Source organism: Muntiacus reevesi, chromosome 1 (genome assembly GCF_963930625.1).
Source record: "Muntiacus reevesi chromosome 1, mMunRee1.1, whole genome shotgun sequence".
Classification (NCBI taxonomy): Eukaryota; Metazoa; Chordata; class Mammalia; order Artiodactyla; family Cervidae; genus Muntiacus; species Muntiacus reevesi.
In genome coordinates, this window is record NC_089249.1 from 232,126,619 (window position 1) to 232,149,554 (window position 22,936).

Below are 22,936 nucleotides of genomic sequence, written 5' to 3' on the forward strand. Positions count from 1 at the left end.
ACCTCCCTCTATCCTCAGTACTCTTTTTTGTTGAAGAAAACTATCAGGATTTGCTAGCCTGGCAAAAACTGAAAGGCTCCTTCTACACAAGACCAGCATATCTAAACATATCTAAACAGATACACTGGATAGTTAAGACTCCACGTCCTTACACTAGAGGGGGTGGTATTCAGAAGATTGCAGGACATTTGTCTTCTCAAAAATAAATCATATTCAAAGAAAAGAGAAAAAATAATAATGATCAATTCATTAGGTTGACTATACCTAGTTCTCATATTAGGAAAAGATCCTTTATGTATATAGAATAATCTACTTGATTTGGATAAAACAAACTAAATTCACTTCTTCCTAACAAGTTAAATCATAGGGCTTGTAAGCATTAGTTTGGGGTAGATGGTTAACTACATCAGTTTCAGTTCTTTGAGGCCACAGAATTTGACTACTGGTCTACAATTCAGCTTTGTTCCAGAGTTGTTATCCAGTGCCAAGTGTCTGTACCAGTCATTCCTATTCCTTTCTGTATTGTGTAAGTTTCCTAGCTTCTTTTCTTGGACAGGATATGGAAGCTGTAGCCCAATAATTCTGTTATACAGAATTTAAAAAGGAACAACAAATAAAATCATAGTTGAAGCAGTTATAATAATGAAAACGTTTTAACCCATAAGACTACCCCTGAATCATTGTTCTTCAGTAAACTAGAAGGACAATTAAAAAAATTATAGTAAACACAGAGAAAGTTTCAATACTTTAACCAAAAGCTCAGAATGTGCATGTTAAGCTAGTATTTATTTTTGGCTGTGCTGGTTCTTCCTTACTGTATGGGCTACTCTCTAGTTGCAGTGCTTGGGCTTCAACAGTTGTGGCACACGGGCTAAGTTGCCCAGTAGCATATGGGATCTTCCCAGATCAGAGATTGAGTCTGTGTCTCCTGCATTAACAGATGGATTCTTTACCACTGAGCAACCAAGGAAGCCCTAATAATGTTTTCTTTATCCCAGGTGTATCTTGAGCACAATTAAGAATCTGAGCTACAGAATCAGGCATTGTTACCTTCATAAGTTCAAATGCTCTATCTGGTTATTAGTATGAAGTTGGACAAGTATGTGGGTATCGTATCTAAAAAAGAGGAGTTTCAACTAGTGGTCACTGTTTACAAGGCATGGACATGTACTCCCTGTCAATATATTTGATAAGAGAATAAGACATTTTAGTTTGGAGTTTCTGTCTTCTACCACTTGGTAAATTTGTCTTCTTACTAGAAAGAGGGCAGATGTTAGGAGAAAATCCTTCAGGCCAGCTGGGATTTCTCAATATCGTTTTGTTTGTATTGTCCTTATTTTTACAATAAAAATCAGTTTTTGCACTCATTTATGATAAAAACTCTCCAGAAAGCAGGAATAGAAGGAACATACCTCAACATAATAAAAGCCATATATGATAAATCCACATCAAACATTATCCTCAGTGGTGAAAACCTGAAAGAATTTCCCCTCAAGTCAGGAACAAGACAAGGGTGCCCACCCTCACCACTACTATTCAACATAGTTTTGGAAGTTTTAGCCATAGCAGTCAGAGAAGAAAAAGAAATAAAAGGAATCCAGATTGGAAAAGAAGAAGTAAAGCTCTCACTGTTTGCAGATGACATGATCCTGCACATAGAAAACCCTAAAGGCACCACCAGAACATTATTAGAGCTAATCAATGAATAAAGTTGCAGGATATAAAATTAATACACAGAAATCCCTTGCATTCCATACACTAACAATGAGAAAACAGCGAAATTAAGGAAACAGTCCCATTCACCAAGACTAAAATACTCTATATAGAAAACTATAAAACACTGATGAAAGAAATCAAAGATGACACAAATAGATGGAGAAATATACCATGTTCATGGATCAGAAGAATCAATATAGTGCAAATGAATATACTACCCAAAGCAATCTACAAATTCAGTGCAATCCCTATCAAGCTACCAATGGTATTTTCCCCAGAACTAGAACAAATAATTTCACAATTTGTATAGAAATATAAAAAAACCTTGAATAGCCAAAGCAATCTTGAGAAAGAAGAATGGAACTGGAGGAATCAACCTGCCTGACTTCAGACTACACTACAAAGCTATAGTCATCAAGACAGTATGGTACTGGCACAAAGATAGAAATATAGATCAATGGAACAACATAGAAAACCCAGAAATAAATCCACGCACCTATGGACATCTTTGCTTTGACAAAGGAGGCAAAAATATACAATGGAGAAAAGACAATCTCTTTAACAACTGGTGCTGGGAAAGCTGGTCAACTACCGTTAGCAGAATGAAACTAGAACACTTTCGAACACCATACACAAAAAAACTCAAAATGGATTAAAGATTTAAATATAAGACCAGGAACTAAAAAAACTCCTAAAGGAAAACATAGGCAAAAACACTCTCTGACATAAATCACAGCAAGATCCTCTATGACCCACCTCCCAGAGTAATGGAAATAAAAGCAAAAATAAACTAAAAGCTTTTGTACAACAAAGGAAGCTATAAGCAAGGTGAAAAGACAGCCTTCAGAATGGGAGAAAAATAATGGCATAACGAAGCAACTGACAAATAATTAATCTCAAAAATATACAAGCAGCTCACGCAGCTCAATACCAGAAAAATAAATGACCCAATCAAAAAATGGGCTGAAGAACTAAACAGACAGTTCTTCAAAGAAGACATACAGATGGCTAACAAACACATGAAAAGATGCTCAACTTCATTCATCATCAGAGAAATGCAAGTCAAAAACCACAATGAGGTACCATCTCACGCTGGTCAGAATGACTGCTATCAAAAAGTCTACAAACAAATGCTGGAGAGGGTGTGGAGAAAAGGGAATCCTCTTACACTGCTGGTGGGAATGCAAACTAGTACAGCCACTATGGAGAACAGTGTGGAGATTCCTTAAAAAACTGGAAATAGAACTGGCATTCGACCCAGCAATCCTAGTGTTGGGCATACACACTGAGGAAACCACAATTGAAAGAGACACGTATACCCCAGTGTTGATTGCAGCACTGTTTACAATAGCTAGGACATGGAAGCAACCTAGATATCCATCAGCAGATGAATGGATAGGAAAGTTTTGGTACATATACACAATGGAATACTACTCAGCTATTAAAAGGAATGCATTTGAATCTGTTCTAATGAGGTGGATGAAACTGGAGCCTATTACACAGAGTGAAGTAAGTCAAGAAAGAAAAACACCAATACAGTATATTAACACATATATTTGGAATTGAGAAAGATGGTAATGATGACCCTGTACACGAGACAACAAAAGAGACACAGATATAAAGAAGAGACTTTTGGACTCTGTGGGAGAAGGTGAGGGTGGGATGATTTGAGAGAACAGCATTGAAACATGTATATTACCATATGTGAAATAGATGACCAGTCCCAAGTTTGATGCATGAAACAGGGTACTCAAAGCCAGTACACTGGGACAACCCAAAGGAATGGGATGGGGAGGGGGGGTAGGAGGGCGGGTGATGGGGGACACATGTACACCTGTGACATGTGATTCATGTCAATGTATGAGAAAAACCACTACAATATTGTAATTAGCCTCCAACTAAAATAAATAAATTTTTAAAAACTCAGGATCAAATGCCAAAAACTGATTATTTCTGGTAGGAGTTGTAGCCGGCCTCCAAGTTGACCCCCAGTGGTCTCTGTCTGCTGGTAGTCACACTCTGATTACCCTTCCCACACTATACCAGGACTAGCATGTGATCAATAAAATAGGGCCAAAGTGACTATGTCACATCTGAGATTGAGTAATAAAGAAAATACGTTCTCATATTCACCACAGTCTCTCCCTGTGGATCATTTGTTCTGGGGGATGCCAGTTGCTATGTTGAGAGCAGCGTTAGAAGAGGCCTATATGATGATGAACCAAAGCTTCCTGCTAAAGCAGTGTTAATGAGCTCCAAGTGGAGTCTGCAGCTTCCACCAACAGTCTGAATGTAACTTCATGAGAGACTCAGTACTACCCAGCTAATAAGCTGCTCCCAAATTCCTGGCTCTTTAGAAACTGTGTGACATAATTAACATCTGTTGCTTTTAGCCACTAATTTTGGGAGTAATTTGTTACACATCAACAGATAACTAATACAGTAGGGATAGTAAAAGTGTTTTTTAAATAAATTTAAGTTATAAAAAAGAGTGATCCAAGAAAAATACTAGGTAGTAAACAGAAGAATGATGCATGGACATGATCAAGTTAATTAATTAACATAGTACAGGAAACAGGCCACACAGCAAACGGCATCATCTAGGATTTTTTGTAGTTTGTACATACTCTGCTGGAAGTACCCAAGTTTCAAATGTGAACTGTGACTGTGAGCTTGAGTGCGACAGCTTCACACTGAAGAAAGCTTCTACTGCTGTCAAAACCAGTGTCGTATCAAGGTTGCTAGGAAGCCCTTGGTCTGAATTGCAGCTCTGCTGCCTAGCTGTGTGATCTCAGTAATGTTTATTAACCTTTCCGAGCTCCCAGTTTCTCCATCTGTAAAGCTGGAAAATTAGCATCTACCTTGCTGTGCTTCTGCAAGGGTTAAAGGCAGTTGTGAAGAACATTCTTAAAATAGTGCCTAACACATTGTAAGCACTCAGTGAACACTATGAATATTTCCCTTGTTATTGCTTTCATCTCAGTATGTAACTAGATTATAAACTGCCAGGAGATGAGATTTTTATCCTTTCAGGAAGTCAGTGTAGCATTGAGATTAAGAGCCTGTTTGCAGACAGCTATGCTTGAATCCTAAGTCTGTTGCTTAAGCTGTGACACGTCAGTTCCCTAGTGTATCAAATATGGATAATAAGAGCATTTAAGAGCTCATAGAGCTGCTAAGTAAGTAGTATGACATACATAAAGCGTAATACTTGGGTGTGCTAGTCACTCAGCTGTGTCTCTTAGATACCCCATAGGCTGTCGCCTGCCAGGCTCCTCTCTATGGGGTTTCCCAGACAAGAACACTGAGTGGGTTGCCATTCCCTCCTCCAGGGGATCTTCCTGACCCAGGGTAGTATGACATACATAAAACATAGTACTTGGTAAATTATTAATAAAAGTAGCATGTGTCTGTCTCCAATATGACCCACCAACAAAGAATATATGGTTTGTGCAAAGGGAGCATAAGAAGAAGGGACTCAGTGAAAAAAGACCACTGAACTAGTATACATCTAAAGAAATGAAGCTACCCAAATTATTTTCTGTACACAGAAAGTAACTCCCAAAATAATGAATAAAATTCAAAATCTCAATCCTTGATCTGGCTTGTATGAACAAGTAAAACTTGTACAAATTTCCTAAAAATATTTAACTTTTGGGTCTTTATGATACTATGTCTGGTGGATAACCTATAATTTCTGGCAAGTATTAAAAATGGAATGAATGTAGTGTAATGAAAATCACACAAGCTTCATCTTTGTAACTGTTCAAGAAAGTGCTCTAAAATCTGTATATGGGCTTAAAACAGATTCCCATCATGTCTAGAAAGAGAAAAGTAGATCTGCTGTGAGTTAGGTTAGCAAGTGATTACAGAATTTTAGAGCTGGAAGGGACTCTGGAGAAAATTTAAATCCAAATAAAGGATTTACTTAGGGCTTCCCTGGTGACATAGATGGGAAAAAAGTCTACCTGCAATTCAGGAGACCCACGCTCAACCCCTGGATTGGGAAGAGCTGCTTCAAGTTAGGATAGCAAATGACGACAGAATTTTAGAGCTGGAAGGGACCATGGAGAAAATTTAAATCCAAGTAAAGGATTTACTTAACACAGTTTACATTTTAACCTTTTCTTATTTATCATGTAATCTAGCTATCTCATAGTTAACTGAAATACATATATATATTTTGAAAGAACATAGCTAATATTCACATATTCATAGCTAAAAACATGCATAAGAATTTAATTCTAAAGCAGAGAATTTAATCCTAAAGCATAGGGGGCATATGGCCTGCAGTAATGTCTTATTTGTAATATATTTAGCTTTTCTTTTCTTTTTAAATTGCATTTGGACGCTTTTAGGTAAGGCATGCTTGCACCCTCTATCAGTGACTGCCCTTCTTCACTCATTTGGTATTGTATTTGGCCAGAATGACACATACTCAATCCCTGTAGGCACTGGAACTGGAATTTTTAGCCCTGTTTTAAGAAATAATTTTAGTTAAAATGAGGGAAATGGTAAAAAGAAAAAAATTTTTTTTTAATTCCTGTATTTCTTTTAAGGCTCCATTGTCTCATTCTGAATTTCACTTTCAGAATTAAATCTGTCAATATTACTTATTATATACAGGAATACTGTAACAGTGTTATCACATTTACACCATGGACAGAACTAATCAGTGAAGAAAGTGCTGAATAAAGTTAAGTGAGGACAAGAAGCAGCTTCCATCTGGGCAGATAACATCCACTTTGTTAGCAGCATTGCATTAATTAGGGATGAGCTTTAACTTAATGACTCTACTCAGTTGTTGGGTGATAACCAAACTGGTTAAAGCCTCAATTCCTGTGCTCTCTGTGGAATAACTTAAGTAATTTTATAGTTTGCTAATGTATTAAAAGCAATCCAAACAAAAGAAAATGACTCATCTAACCCTTAAGCATATGCAAACATAACTGAAGCCAAATAATAATACTTCATGTACTGTGAATAAATACATTAATTTTTAAAAATATAATTATCTAATCAGAGCTTTAGGTAATCCGTTCAGGCCACATTGCCTTCTAACTGCTTTACAAATAACTAAATTACACAACAAAAACTAAATTTTCCCAAGAGGATTCACTGCTAATATTAGAAAATTTTAGTGTGACTTCCAGTAGTTTGCTTATGGAATGAATTTTACCTTTAAGGAGGTGATGGGCAGACTGAGTCTGTAACAAGGGTAAACATTATGTGAATATAATATTTGTCAAGTGAAATCACTTTCTTTTAAACACCTTTCCTGACCTCCCCAGGCAGTTTTTCACTTGCTCCTCTGTATTATAATCTCTGTACCTTGTAACTGTGAACTCATCTTTCACTTCCAAGTAGACTGTGACCTCCCAGAGGACAGTGGGAGGTCCTTACATCACATTTATATCACATAGCACAACCCTGGCTTATAAGAAAACAAAACATGTTTCCCCCTCATTATCACTCATTTTTGCCAGACTAGAATAGTGGGTGGCTCTAAAACTAGCTAACTGATGGGAATTAAAGTTGATAATACTAATACAATGAGCAGTAGTTGCTGCCGAAACCTAAAACCATCATTTCACATCCATAGCACTTTCTTACGGTTATTTTCTGTTCTCTGACCATACTCCCTCCCTTCAATTTTTACTTGTCTGTTTTATCTTAGTTTGCTTTTAAAAGTATCTTTTTCCCACTAGAAGAGTTAGGAGCCACCCTCCTATCCCAGATTTTAATGACTTCCACTGTTAATGGGCTTTGCATACAGAATCCAGTCTGAGAAACAGAAACCAAATAGAGGAAAAATAAAACTCTTCAAAACACACACTACCTTCCACTGCTCTTTTGAAGAATACTTTACAGCTTCCACAAGTCAGGACCCCATAGTGGCACCCCGAAGCCTCATCCGAGCACACCAAGCAGAGTTTGGGGGGCGGCCCCGCAGTCGCCGAGGAGCTGGACGGAGGGGAGCTCACATCCGGCCTCATTCCCGGGCTAGGAAGGAAGAAAGCAGTGTTAGGGTCTACCTGTCAGGACTGTCAAGTATCAAAACACAGTTCTCTTACCTCTTTCACTCCACAGTAAACATGTTCACACTGAACGTGTGTATTTCAAATACTGGCAAGAATTAAAAAAAATCCTACCAAGACGTAGTCAAATAATGTTTTATTATTCTTCTATACAAAATTAAGAGTGAGGTCATTTATTTTTAAGTATCCCTTAGAAGTTCCCTGGAGTCTAGTGGTTAGGATTTGGCACTTTGATTTCCACAGTCCCAGGTTCAATCCCTGGTCGAAACTGAAATCCCACAAGTCACGCAGCATAGCAAAAAAAAACCAACACAAAAAAAATCCTTTAAGAAGAGTGGTGAAATTGTGCTTTGCTTAGATACAGTTTTTAGTTGCTTAGCATCTGTTTACAATCATCTTTAAAGGAATAATTGTGTAATTACCACCATGATCAAGAGATACTGTATTATCCATCTTCCCCCCAAAGATTCCACCTATGTAAGAAATTTCTCTCTGCAATATTCTTAATCTGCCTATTCTCTAATATTTAGGAATAAACTTTGATTGGGTATTAGGTGTGTCTTTATTAATGCAACTAATAATATGATTAAATCTCAATTATAAATATGCTTAATCTTAATTATAAATATGCTTAAACTAATTCACAGAACAAACTAAAGAAATTGGGTTGTCAACATGGTTAGAAATTGTATTTATTAAGTAACATCTTTTTGTTTTGTTTTAGGAATAAAACTTAAAGTAACAAATTATTATTTTATGATTAACTTTTAAGTAGTTAAGCTGATAAACTCCAAAGCTCCCCCTAAATTCTGTCCTTAAATGAAGCATACTGGACTTAGCCAAACCTATGTTTATCTAGAGGCTTAGTGAATAGGACAGCATTCCTACCAGCCCAGCTCTGGGAATAGGCCCCAGGGTTTCATATTTTTCTCTCAACATTGTTAAGGAGAACTTCTGGATGCTTCTGTATCACAAGGTATTGATCCCAGTTAGATTTGGGAGAATTGACTGAGTGCATATTGAAAGCCTACAATGGAAGAGAATAACCTGAAATGACTCTGCTGTAGGTCTGGCAGAAGTCATGTCTAATTAATGGAAACTTGTGACTAATGTAGCAGAGCTGCTATGGGCCGGAGTTTTACAGAGAAGTAGGAAGGTCTTGGAGTGAGTGAGCAGAGCAACGTGTTAGGGAAGCAAAAACTTGTCTGGCTTTTGTTCTGAAGATGCTTCTACTCCGGTTCAGCCAATCTCTGTCATCTGACATCTATTTTTAGGGACCAACCAGTTGTTTGTATATTTCATTTATGGAAAATAAGTGCAATATTCAATGATTTCAAACATTAATTCTGTACTGTTTCCTCAGCCGGTTTTTTATATATATAATAAAATATATATATGTACATGATATATTTGCACACACTAGTATATACTAAAAATGTTTTCACAGTACTTAGGTGTAGTATTTAATAGTTTTGAAACACTTTCATGAATACAGTCTCATCTGTCCTCTCAACGACCCTGTGAAAAGGATGTCATCACCTCTAGATGAGGTTACTCAGTTGTCAGAGGTTGATGAAGGAGCCTGTTTGTGGTCAAACTCACATGTTTCAGATCTCAGTTCTACCATTTCATAGCTTGTGTGACCTTTGATACGTATTTACTACCATGAGCCTCTGTTTTCTCATGAGTACAGTGAAAGAATATTATCTGTGTCTGTGTGTTATAAGAGAACACACTCAAAGTCTAATTCCTCCATCTAGTAGGCACTCGATAAATGTTCATTCTTTTTCAGGAAAACTGGAGATTTTATGAGAAAGCCTGGTATAAGTATTATGTAAGTAGTATTAAGTCTAAAATCTAGGACAGTATTCCCAAATTCTCAGTTATAATTAGAGCATATGCAAAATACATTCAGGCCAGTCAACTGTGAGCTAGAGATGACAAAAAGGAAAGTTAAAACTAAATGGACAAATGGATTGATCGAACCACAACTAAGAATCTGGAAATTTATTCAGGCTTTTGCCATCCCTTCAGGCAGTTATTCTAGGCTACATCAGGTAAGAATTGAGTTCATGGAAAGCTACCAAGCATACCACAAACATCAGTAGAGAAAAACCAGTTTTTGTCACACAAATAGGAGCACCAAGATGGCCTATAGTGAACACCACTGGGAGAAATGGATGAACGCAAAGTGGTCTTCAACTGCAAACATGACCCTATGATACTGCTTTAAAAGGCTAAGGTTCAAGAAAATGGTTAGAACTCAAGGGAAAACCATATGAAATCACCATATTTTAACAAGGATACATGACAGAAAGAAATAAAAAGCACAACATAATAAGAGTGTATATCACACTCATTCTGAATAGGAAAGCGAAGATGTCTTAGTTCTTGCTTAATGTGTGTTACAGCTGTGTCAAACATTCTGAAGATGCTAAGAGATTCTATTAGGAACTGACTGTATCCAGAGTGCTTTAAGTGAGGACCCAAAATAACAAAATTGCTGTTTCAGATGAATATTTGAATGCTATCTCCCATTCAGAATGGAAAGTATACTGGACATTGCTGTTCTTGAGGTCACCGAGTTTACATTTGAGAGAGAAAACAAAGTAAGTATAAAGCAGAATTTTCTATTTAGTTGTCTTGCAGAAAAAAAGCAGTCAGTGAAAGGAGGACCATGGATGGAGAATCATGGATGGATTATGAAAGTTCCTCACACACCTTGAAGAACAGGTGAAATGTGCAGGCAGATTACACCCTTTCACTCAGCAGATGATTCCTGATATCTGGATGAGGAATTCCTGGCACTGTGAGGATACAGAAGTCTTATATATGATATGGAAGTTGTCTCATACATGAAAATGTGTTACTGAAATCATAGTGGACTTAGCAACTTCGATCTAGGTAGGAGGAGCAGAATTATTTTTGGCTGCTTTGGTGTCGAGGTAGTACTTCTGCAAGAGATGGAGCTAGGGAATGTAGACAAACAGCACTGTGACGACTGACAGTGGCTAGCTGACCCAACCCCTGACTCTGTTTCCTTATTGGTACCTTTTCAGGAATTTTTAGGTAGATTATATATTTGAATTATATAAAGTACTGGTAAACACTTGATAATCAAACAGTATGTTTTTCCTTAACACTCAGGCATTAACTTTTTTTCCCTCCTTCCCTTGACTCTTCTTTCCCTTCTGGACGATCTCAAAGAATGAGAAATGCTTTGAAGAATGTTGCCTGTGAGCCAGGGGAGGGTTAAATCCTCCAGAAACTTCTCAATTGGCAGCAGTTTTACTTCCCAAGAGACAATTGGTTAGTCTGGGGACATTTTTGGTTGTCATAACTTGGGACGTGCTACTGGCATTGTGAGAAGAGGCTAGGGTGCTGCTAAACCTCCCACACCGCACAGCAGTCTCCATGACAAATAATTATCCAGCTTCAGTGTCAGTAGTGCTGAGGATTAAGAAATCTTTGCTATAAATCTTTAACCAACATAAAGTGGAGAAAAAGAAAATTCAACAAGGACCAGAAATTTACTGTAAAACCTTCTAAACTACCTTTTAAAGGAGAGCAACTGCCCTAACTGAGGCAGCTGCAAATATTCTTTGATTCAAGACAAGTCCAAAATGAGATTCAAAACAGACCTAAAGCCAGGGGACTATACAGGTCTAATGATTAGCTAGAGTGAGTAATTTTATTTTTTCCTTTAGCTCTAGCCCTAAGAGGTAGTTTTTACACATTAATGTCACCTGCACTTTTCTTATCTTTGTTCATTAGGTAAAATGTAAATACTCAGCTGCACACACCAGGTGATTATATTTTCTAACTGCCCATTTATCCCTGCATTAGCTAAAGGATTACTGTGTTGTTTGATAATAAGCTATGGGATAGTTTTCAAATCAAATAGAAAAATACTCTGGGGGAAGGCTTTTACAGTATTTCTGTTAAATGGTTTTAGCAGAGTGCATTTTATCTTATTTAGCAAACCAAAGAAAGACTGATTAATCTGCTTTTGCATTTGTTGACAGAAGTTTCTATTGGTTTTAACTTCAGGTGCATATTAAGACAGTTTCCTCCAACTTTGCATCATTTATACTTACTCATCTTATGGAGGAGATTAGAGAACAAAGTCTGTACTGTAACCCTGTACTGTAAGGTTCAGGAGTATTTTCAGTAAAGGATGTGTGATGGAGGAGATGTCTTTTTTCAGATCTGAGACACCAGTGGCGTGTCATTTACAATCTCTGCACTCAGTTTCCTTGTCTGTAAAAATGAAGGTGCTGAATCAAAAAACTCCAAAGAAGTTGTCCATATATCCCAAGGTAGAGGTAGGAAGTAGGGAAGAATACCCTTGGGTCTGTGAAAGGCTTCTTTGGACCTGTACATTTATTTATATGAAGAGAGAATATGGTCACCTTATCTATGTTTCTTTCTTAAACTCATAACATGTTTTCTTGTGTGTTTCTTTTTCTTTAGGAGGGTCAGTCCATGGTCGAGTGACTGTGCTGCACAGCTTAGTCCCTAACAGAAGAAATACTGTTTCATGTTTTCAGTTCTGTTTGCTTAGGCTTGCACTGAGGGCCATGCGTTCCAAGGAGGAGTAATGGTGTTCTAGTGACAGAACATTAAGACCAAGAGTAAGTAGCAAGAACTACGAGGAAAAAACTTTCTTAGGCGAGGAGAAACTTTCTTCATTACATGGTTATTTCTAGAATGAAGACCTGATTTTGTTTTGATGCTTTCTTGCTTCTAAGAGCACACAAGGATAATAACTATGATTTGGTACATGCAGAATTATAAAGGTGACATCTTCAAATAAGGCAGTAACAGGTTTGAGACAACATTACACTCACTGCTTTCTTCATATGTGTGTGTGTGTGTATGTATCTAGGGTTGAAACCAGTGGCTGTGGAGTGTTTCTGAGCTTGAATCTTTGATTAATTTTTAAAAATGTCCTTTCAAGACTTGTTTTTTTCTCATAAACCAATATATTTATAGTTTTACTTGGTTTTATTTTTAGGGAGTAGAGTAGTAATATCTTATCTTCCTATGGTGCTACTCAGTAGGTTAACTTCAGAGTCAAGTCTTACTGCTGGATGCTGTTGTTACTGTAATTATTTGTAATTCCACTAGAAGCTTGAATTTGGGCTTGTACCTACATCTTGTATTTTGTACCTTCACTTATTTGACTTTGGGAGTCCTCTTTGGTTTTAGTCATCTATGTTTACTTTGTAGATTTCATCAACTGTGGTCTGTTTTAGGTTTGTACTTTGATTTAGAATAGCATTGACTGTATTTTATTTCATTTTACATTAGTTTGAAGTAAATTATTTAATTTTTGGATTCTGAAATTTTGATTATTTACTGAAATTTGTAATATAAAGCTGTGAAATACTTGACAAAAACGTATTCATTTCCCAACCACCACATATTTCTAAACACCTTATTACCTTCTCAGAGTTGAATTCCTCTCACTATACTTAGTAACAGTACTTTGTTCCCAATTCCAGTCCCTTTAACACATCCTGTTTATTATTCTCTATGACACTGTACCCTGTACGCTTCCCTTTCTGTCCACTCTGCCTCCATGTTCATACATGTCTTCCCTCACCGCTTGCCTTAACCACTGCAATGATTTACACTAAGTAGTTCCTCCCAGCTCTGGCTGCTTTTCTTTCCTATCTCGCACGATGCTAAAACTCATTCTTTGCAGAGTGATTACCTCTCCGAGGCTCTTCCATGTAAGCATTACAAGCTCAATGTGGTCTTCAATCTGGTTCCTCTTTCTTTCCCAATTATATGTCTTCCCATTCCTTTACGATGCCATGTAGCACTTTACACATGACACATTCTGATGTATTAATATTTTTCCGTCAATAATTCCTTTTAGGTAGGGTCCATGTCTAGGTCTCTTATATCACCAGCATCTTGTACTGTGTCCAGTATATGTTATTGTATTTAGCTTACTTATATATTATATCTTTATATGTTCTGCAGAAGAAGTTGAGGCAACTCACATGTTACATGTTTATGAGATTGCACCCAGATTACAGGTATCACCTCACTACTACTAGGAGCTGCTGTGCAAGCCCTTTCTTTAACCCCGTTAATCTTCTCTACAAACCTACAAAGTGGGTACTGTTTTCATGTTTTAAAGATGAGGAAACAGATTTAGAGAAACTGACTTGCCTACAGTGACACAGTAACTAGTACAGACAGGATTCAAAGGCCTATCTTTCTGATACCAAAATCAGCGTTCTTAACCAGTATTCTACCTCATGACTACCTGAGAATCTGAGGTAGAGCTAGGGTTTCAAATTGAGGAATAAACTGCCCTCTGCTTTTAAGGGCTGAGGTGTCTCAGTGATGTACAGCAAAAGGAAGCAAATGTTCTGTGACTTCTTCCACACATGATCTGCAATAAGCCCTGCCAGAGCAGGTCATCAGGTAAAACTACTGCCTTAGAACTGTGTGACAGTCTACGGGACATTTGGAAATTTAGTCAAACTAATGTTTACCTCATACTCCACAGTTTTAGCACAGTAACTCCTAAGATGTAAATGCAAACAAAAGGCAGAACAGTTGTGTCTATAAAGGAAGGGGAAAAAACCTTTAACATCAACCTGCTGTTGCTGCTGCTGCTAAGTCGCTTCAGTCGTGTCCGACTCTATGCGACCCCACAGACGGCAGCCCACCAGGCTCCTCTGTCGCTGGGATTCTCCAGGGAAGAACACTGGAGTGGGTTGCCATTTCCTTCTCCAATGCATGAAAGTGAAACATGAAAGTGAAGTCTCTCAGTCGTGTCCAACTCTCTGAGACCTGATGGACTGCAGCCTACCAGGCTCCTCCGTCCATGGGATTTCCCAGGCAAGAGTACTGGAGTGGGGGTGCCATTGCCTTCTCCAACACCAGCCTCAACTTGGTCTAAAGCCACATGCTCCCTCTCTTTCCTCAGCCCCTGGTGGCTCAGCTGGTACAGAATCCATCTGCAATGCAGGAGACCTGGGTTCGATCCCTGGGTTGGGAAGATCTCCTGGAGAAGGGAATGGCTACCCACTCCAGTATTCTGGCCTGGAGAATTCAGTCCATGGGGTCACAGAGAGTTGGACATGCCTGAGGGACTTTCACTTTCCTTAGTCAAAAAGCCAAGACTTGATTCTTCAATCGTTAGATTCTTAAATTAGTATGAGAACTTCCTTACTTATATGTATTTTCCTCAGGTTTTGATAATGATGCCCTCACTTCACACCCTAGTTCTTAGATACACATTGAAACAATTTAAAGGAATAATTAAAGTATGTAATATATGGTAAGTACATCGCTAAACATCCCTGTCTTCCTCTTCTAGGGACAAGTTTACTGATGTTCTTACCATATATTACATACTTTAATTATTCCTTTAAATTGTTAGGGACAAGAAAGTACATTACATCTGCAATGACGTAAAAATTACTTCTTTCTTCCTTCCTCTTCTACGGATGCTTGCAATGCATGCAGTTAGATGAAAAATTTAAGACTAGGAAGGTTTTCTGATAGGTGGAACAAAACACTTCCTTCACAGTAATAATAAAATGTGACACCCACTGATTTCTTAGTTCTACAAGCCAAGATCGATGGCTAGGTACTTTAAAAAATGGATTATATCAAATAATCCTTATTACTAGTTCATTTTACAAACCAGAATATAGGAATTAAGCCATGTGCCTGCCCAAAGTTACATTAGCACAATCTGGAATTGAATTTGAATTCAGCACTGTCTGATTCCAAAATCCATGCTCCTTACCCTCATCACTGTTTATCTGGCAGGGACCTGCAGGGTAACATTTGTTCAGCTCGACAGAATTCTTATAAGAGTGTGGGATTCATTAAATATCAGAGTCTTGATAAAGGTAAATATAAAAATAATTTGTTTTTCCCTCTTCTGATTATGCTTGGTATCACAGTGAAGTAGAAATTATCTATAATTAAAAGATATGAAACTATTCTGGTCACTTCCATTTTTCCTTTAGATTCTTATTATACTGATTAAAATCTTAAATTAGCATACTCACTTCTATACTATTAATACAATGTCACACTAGCCATTAAATACTGAGTTAATAGCATGGAGACTTTGTATCAAAAATACAAAAATAGAAATTAGTATCTTGCATACTCAAAATATCATTTTTGCCCTTAGGGGAGCTTTGTAGTTATTACGCGACTACCATAGTAGACCATAGAATTTTTTGAAATGCATTTAATTTTTCTAAAATATACTGCTCCACCAAAGTTTTCAGTTGGGACTGTATAGTGATGTGATTAATTTCTGTATGCTTCTGAAAAATGCATAACACTTTAGCCTTAGTTAGAAAGGAGTTGTCTAGTCACACTAACAGTTTTACAGATCAAAGATTTATGTCTGTTGACTAGAGAGGTCAACTGTTAGAGCCAAAAAACTGTAGTTATTTACTTTAAAAGTGCTGAGGTAGCAGAATTATATATTCAACTGGATTATGTAACACTTGAAATACTCTATAATTCTCATCAGTATCTGAAAGTTGATGTCACCAATCCCACTGTGTAGAAACAGAAAGCTAAAAACTCAGAAACTAAAACAGAGCTAGTTAGAGAACTAACTACAGGACCCTTTTATACAAAATACACAGGAATCTGCATTTCTGTACACTAACAATAAAAGATCAGAACAACAAATTAAAGAAAAAAAAAGAATAAAATTCCTAGGAATAAAACTACTTCAGGAAGCAAAAGACCTATAACTCTGAAAATCGTAAGATGCTGATAAAAGGAATTAGATGATACAAATGGAAAGATATATCGTGGTCTTAAGACTGGAAGACTCAGTATCATCAAAACAACTGTACCACCCAAGGCAATCTGCAGATTCAATGCAATCTCTATCAAATTACCAATGGCATTTTTCACAGAACTAGAACCAAAAAAATCTTAAAGTTTGTATGGAGACACAAAAGACCCTGAGTAGCCAAAGAAATCTTGAGAAAGAAAAACAGAGCTGGAGGAATAGATTGTACAAAGGTACAATCACCGAAACAGTATGGTATTGGCACAAAAACATATAGATCGTGGTACAGGATAGAAAGCCCACACATCTGTGGTCAATTAATCTATTATGACAAGAGAGGCAAGACTATACAATGAAGAAAGACAGTCTGTTCAATAAGTGGTGTTTGGGCAACTGGACAGCTACATTAAAAAAAAAATGAAACTAGAATATTCTTTAACAACATACAGAAAAATAAACTCAAAATGGGTTACAGACCTAAATGTAAGATTGTACTATAAAAGACTCTTAGGGGAAGACACAGGCAGAACAGTCGTGAACATAAATCACAGCAATATCTTTTTTGATCCATCTCCTAGAGTAATGGAAATAAAAACAAAAATAAATCAGACCTAATTAAACTGAAAAGCTTTTGTACAGCCATAAACAAAATGAAAAGACAACCCAGAGAATGAAAGATAATATTTGCAAACAGTGTGACTGACAAGGGATTAATCTCCAAAATTTAACAGCTCATGGGGCTTAAAAAAAAAGTGGGTAGAAGACCTAAATAGGTATTTCCCAGAAGAAGACATACACATGACCAAGAGGCACATGAAAAGATACTCAACATCACTATTGAATGGGAAATGTAAATCAAAACTTCATACTGTCAGAGTGGTCATCAAAAGGTCTACTAACAGTAAGTGCTGGAGAGAGTATGGAGAAAAGGGAACCCTCCCACACTGCTGGTGGAAATGCAAATTGGTACAGCCACTATGAAGAATAGTATGGAATTTCTTTAGGAAACTAACAACAGAGCTACCATAAAATGCAGCAATCCCACTCCTAGGCATATATCTGGAGAAGAAAATGGTTCAAAAGAATACATGCACCCCAATGTTCACTGCAGAGCTATTTGCAATAGCTAAGGCATGAAAGCCACCTAAATGTCCACTGACAGATAAATGTCCACTGACAGAATGGATAAAGACAATGTGGTACACACATAAAATGGAATACTACTCAGTCATTAAAAAGAATGAATAATGTCATGTTCAGCAACTTGGATAGACCCAGAGATTATCATACTAAGTCAAGTCAGATACAGAAAGACAAACAGCCTATGGTATTGCTTATAGTTGGAATCTTTTTTAGATAAAAATGTGCTTATTTACAAAACAGCAACAGACTCATGTACTTAAAGAAAAAGCTTATGGTTACAAGGAGGGGGGGGGGGGGAAGGGCAGGGAGAAGGGATAGATTGGGAGTTTGGGATTGACATGTCCATACTGTTATATTTAAAATATATAACCAACAAGGGCCTACTGTAGGGCACAGGGGAACTCTGCTCAATACTATATAATAACCTTCATGTGAAAAGAATTTGAAATAGATACATATAGAATAACTGAATCACTATACTTCAATATAAAATAAAAAGTACTACTTCTGAGAGGCAAAGTAAAAACTTGAATCTAAATTCTAATATAAAAAATTATTTAAATGTATTTTCAATTTATTTTAAAAGTCTACTGCTTTTTAAATTTTTAGCATATACAATATAAACTTGGCTATCTAACTACATGGTAGATTAAATTAGTACATTATAGTAATAATAGGATGTTATGAAACTAAGGTCAAGTGATGCCCAAAGTAATAGTTACCATCAATCTAGAATTATTAATTTTCGCCCATACTCATTTATTATCTATTTGCCATGCATTCTCCAGACATAGATAAAAAAGGCTGACTACATTTTGAAAACATATGTGAGTTGTTTTAAAATTCAGTACTTTCCTTAATTTTAGCAAGATCCTTTGGTAAATTATTGCAGAAGGGAAAGGTTACCCACTCCAGTATTCTGGCCTGGAGAATTTCATGGACTGTAATAGGCCATGGAGTCACAGAGTTGGGCACTACTGAGCGACTTCCACTTTCATTTCACTTTGGTAAATTATAAAATTAAACATAATCAAAACAAACTGAAAATATAATGTACTGTGGTACTGTATATAATGCATATTACTATGACTTCAGTGTTTGTCTATATACAGATTTTCTCAGTAGAATTTTATAAATAAGAGTGATAAGCAACATTAGCTATCGTGTAGTTTCACTTTGCTGAATTTAGCAATAAAGAACAAGCAAGCTTTGATTTGTTTTCTGTAGATTATTGCAGTTCAATTTAGAATATTATAAAAGTAACTTCTGTTTCTTCTAAAATGGTGTCTGCTAACATTTCAGAGACCATATGGGGATGGTTTTGAAAACAAGTGGTGACGTGATTTTTGCCTTACGTTTTGGGGATAATGCTAGGAGTATAAAAATTTCAAGGGCATGAGCAGCACTTTTTTGAGAAAAAATAAATGGTAGCTACTGTGGTAGGAATCTTGCAGTCTGCAAGCTCTGAATTTGAGATGTAATTATGAGTCAATAATTAATTCTTTTTGTAAAATCCTTTGCAGAAGATTTAAAAACCAACACTGTATTCTCACAGAATTATCTTAAACATTTTAACAAAACTTTTACCTTCACAGAGTATTACAAAAACCGTTCTTTTAACTAACCCTTCCTTAAGAGAATATGAATAGTCAGCCATCAGAGAGTGTTTTAAAATTGAGTTCTTATGTAAGCAGCTAGTTCTGTATACAGGAAACAGAATACCAGTGCAGATCTGACAACTTTGTTTGAAATTTTAATTTTTCTCACAGTGTCCAAAAAGAGTAATATGAAGGAAAGAATTTTATTTCTGAAATATAGTATAAGCCTGAAAAAAATGATAGTTATAGGATAAAGAATATGAAAGGCTCACACTTTGTTGCCACTGCAGTGAGTAGCTAAAATGACTGGCTGACTTCAAGTCTACTTGTGGACTTGAAGCTCTCATTTGGAATAGGAGAAAAAAAAAAAAATTGGTTCTCTACCTGCTAGCATCAACAAATAAACATCATGTGCAGTAGAGTGTTACATGCTAAGGCAGTTCTAGGTGTGGACTTGCCCCTTTTTCATTCATGTGGGAAAGGAAAACTGAATAAACTCAATATAACTATGATCCCCACACCAGAAAAACTTGTTACAGTGTCCATTCATAAAAAGCCCAAACTGTTTTTTTCCTAGTTCCTTTCTTTATATCTATTCTATAATCTACCCCAAGGTTATTGCTTTACATTCATGTAGAAATGTATAATAAACATTGTAAAAATGATATTCAGTTAACAAATTTGGAGAACACCAGAAAGTTTAAATTAGAAAAAAGCCATCTTAATTTTTGTTAGAGAAAACCCAGCAAACACTTCCATACAAATCCTTATTTATTTTGGGTATAACATATAAATGGCTCAGCTTTTTATATGTGAGGCATGGTTCATTGGTTGCTACTGAACATTTTTGAGGAAACATCCTATATGACAATAGACATATTTCATTACATGATTCTTTGACAGTTGCAAAGTTTAACTTAGCCATTCCCTTATTGTAATATTGAAGAAAGAAATGATCAATAAACACCACTGCATAAACCTTTGCAAACATCTTTGATGATACACTTAATTTACATACCTCAAAGGGCAAGGAAAGACAATGGATAATTGTAGGGCTTTTCAAGTGTTAAACTGCCTACTCTCCCTTGTTCCAGGAAAGCAGGCACAGGCATGTCCCCACATCCACTCCTAATAGAAAACAAATCTGGTTCACTGTCAAGTGACCATCACTGCCGATTCCTCTACTAGGGTGTTTGTCTTCTCTTGATTTATAAAAGTGTTTTAGACATTAGGTATTTAACACTTAGTCCAATGAGGATATATCTATAAAGCCCTAATTTTAAAATTGTTCAAGTCTGATTGTAGAGTCTATGATGATCAGATCCCATACTGTTGCTCACTTGATACTACTTTTAGCCATATCATTATTTAAAGTGTCTGTGAGCTTGAAAATAAGATGATCAGCCAGATACAGTTCTGATTTAAAGACAGTATTTTTAACACAAGCTTTCATTTCAGCTCCCTCTGGAGCCCAGTAAAATGAAAATAATGACATTTTTTTAAAATGCATAAACCTCTAAGAATAAAGACCAAAAAAATAATATTTTGTTATATTTACGTTGGTGAAAAAGCAATTGCAGTTTCGGACCCTGAATTTTAAATCATTAAAACTAGATTAAAAAAAAACAACTAGATTCAAACACATTTTTATTAATCACAATAGAAGCCATTTACAATAAATACATTTTTGCCTAAGAGAAATAAATTTTTTTATTCCTGTAGCATAAAAATCCATGCTTCAGGATTCAATGAACTCTTTGGAAAGCATTTTCTGCCTCCTGCTAGTTGGAGAAGTGTTCTCCCTGCAAAAGGCTGTTGAGTTGTTGAGATGCTTGAAGAAGTGCTAGTGAGGTTGGCGAGAGGTCAGGAAAATGGCACATGAGGCAAAACTTCGGTAGCCCAATTCATTCAGTTTTTGAAGCACTGGTTGTGCAATGTGTAGTTGGGTGTTGCTGTGGAAAAAAGAAATGAGCCCATTTTGTTGACCAATGCCGGCTGCAGGCGTTGTAGTTTTCAGTGTATCTTATCGATTTGCTGAGCATACTTCTCAGATGTAATGGTTTCGCTGGGATTCAAAAAGCTGCAGTGGATCAGATAGGTAGCAGACCACCTAACAGTGAGTGACCATGACCCGTTTTTGGTGTAATTTTGGTTGTGATAAGTGCTTTGGAGCTGCTTCTTGGTGCAGCCACTGAGGTGGTCATCACCAGTTGTATAAAATCCACTTTTCGTTGCACATCACTAATCTGATCAATAAACAGTTCGTTGATGTTGAATAGGATGAGAAGACACTTCAAAACGATTAAGTTTTTTTGATTTTCGATCAATTCATGAGACACCAGCTTAGTGAGTTTTTTCACCTTTCCAGTTTGCTTCAAATGCCAAATGACCACAGAATGGTTGACACTGAGTTCTTCAGCAACTTCTTGGATAGTTGTTAAGGTGATTAGCTTTGATGCTTTTCTTGGTTAGTGTCAACTTCTGACGGCTGGCCACTGTGCTCATCTTCAAGGCGCTCGTCTCCTTTGCAAAACTGCTTGAACCACCAACTGCATTGTATGTTAGTTAGCAGTTCCTGGGCCAAATACATTGTTGATGTTGCAAGTTGTCTGCTGCTTTACAGCCCATTTTGAACTTAAATAAAAAAATTGCTCAAATTTGCTTTTTGTCTAACATTTCCCTAGTCTAAAATAAATATAAACTAAACAGCAAGTAGTAAGTCATTAGTAAAAATACATAAAGCGAGAAATGTGAATTAAAATAATGTATAAATAACATAACCACATTTACTTAAGAATGTATTCCAATATCAAATGGCAAAGTTCAACAATGCCAAACCACCATTACTTTTGTAATAACCTGCCATCACAGAAACAACAACATTTTATACTGGATTTGGGTGTCTGGGGTCTGTTAAGTTACCAGTGGGAAAAGCTAAGAAGCTACCTCATTAATATGACAGCAATTCCAGAAGGCTCAGAAACTCCAGATAAAGGTAGGGTCAAAATCAGGAGATGGTGCAAAGTCAGGTGAAGAACACATACAGGTTTCTTTTTATAGAAATGGCAGGCCAGGTTATGGGGCCAACTTGCCTGACAGAAACAAACTGCTGGATAAAAAACATTTCTGAAAAATCATCTTAACAGCAAGAGTGAGCTGACAAAATAATACAGGACTTAGGCTAAAATCTAAGGGAAAAAACCAGATCCACTTGTACTCTGAGATTAATTTACAAAAATTTAGGCAAATTTGGGTTTCAAATAAAAGAGAAAACCTGCTAGAAAAAAATGGGCAAAAACTTATACAGATACTTTATAAAATAGGAACTCCAACATTTTATCAGCTGTTGTTAGTAATCAGGGAGATGGAAAGTAGAATCATTATGAAATACCATTACATACCTACTAGATTGGCAAATGTTAAATGAGAAGAAGGAACTGTGTTTAACTGGTACATCACTTTTAAAGACAGTTTGGCATTACTCAGTAAGGATGAAGACAAGAATATCCTAAGACCCAGCAACTGTACTTCTTGCAATATACCAAGAAATTAATGTGTATATACAGTAAAATGTATAACAGTGCTGACAATAGCATTTTTTGGTAGTAAAGCAAGACTAGAAACTACTCAAATGTTCATAA

The 22,936-nt window shown here is 36.5% G+C and overlaps 1 protein-coding gene across 5 annotated transcripts in view; it reads right to left on the reverse strand.

Moving 5' to 3' along the window:
- Positions 1 to 22,936, reverse strand: part of NR3C1 (nuclear receptor subfamily 3 group C member 1) — a 118,007-nt gene that overhangs the window by 27,535 nt on the left and 67,536 nt on the right. For 4 of the 5 annotated variants that reach the window (XM_065918825.1, XM_065918823.1, XM_065918824.1 and 1 more), the window contains one exon: positions 7,553 to 7,719. In XM_065918825.1, the coding sequence (XP_065774897.1) occupies positions 7,553 to 7,719 (167 nt within the window). The remainder of the gene's footprint in view (positions 1 to 7,552; positions 7,720 to 22,936) is intronic. The other variant, XM_065918826.1, reaches the window with a different exon arrangement.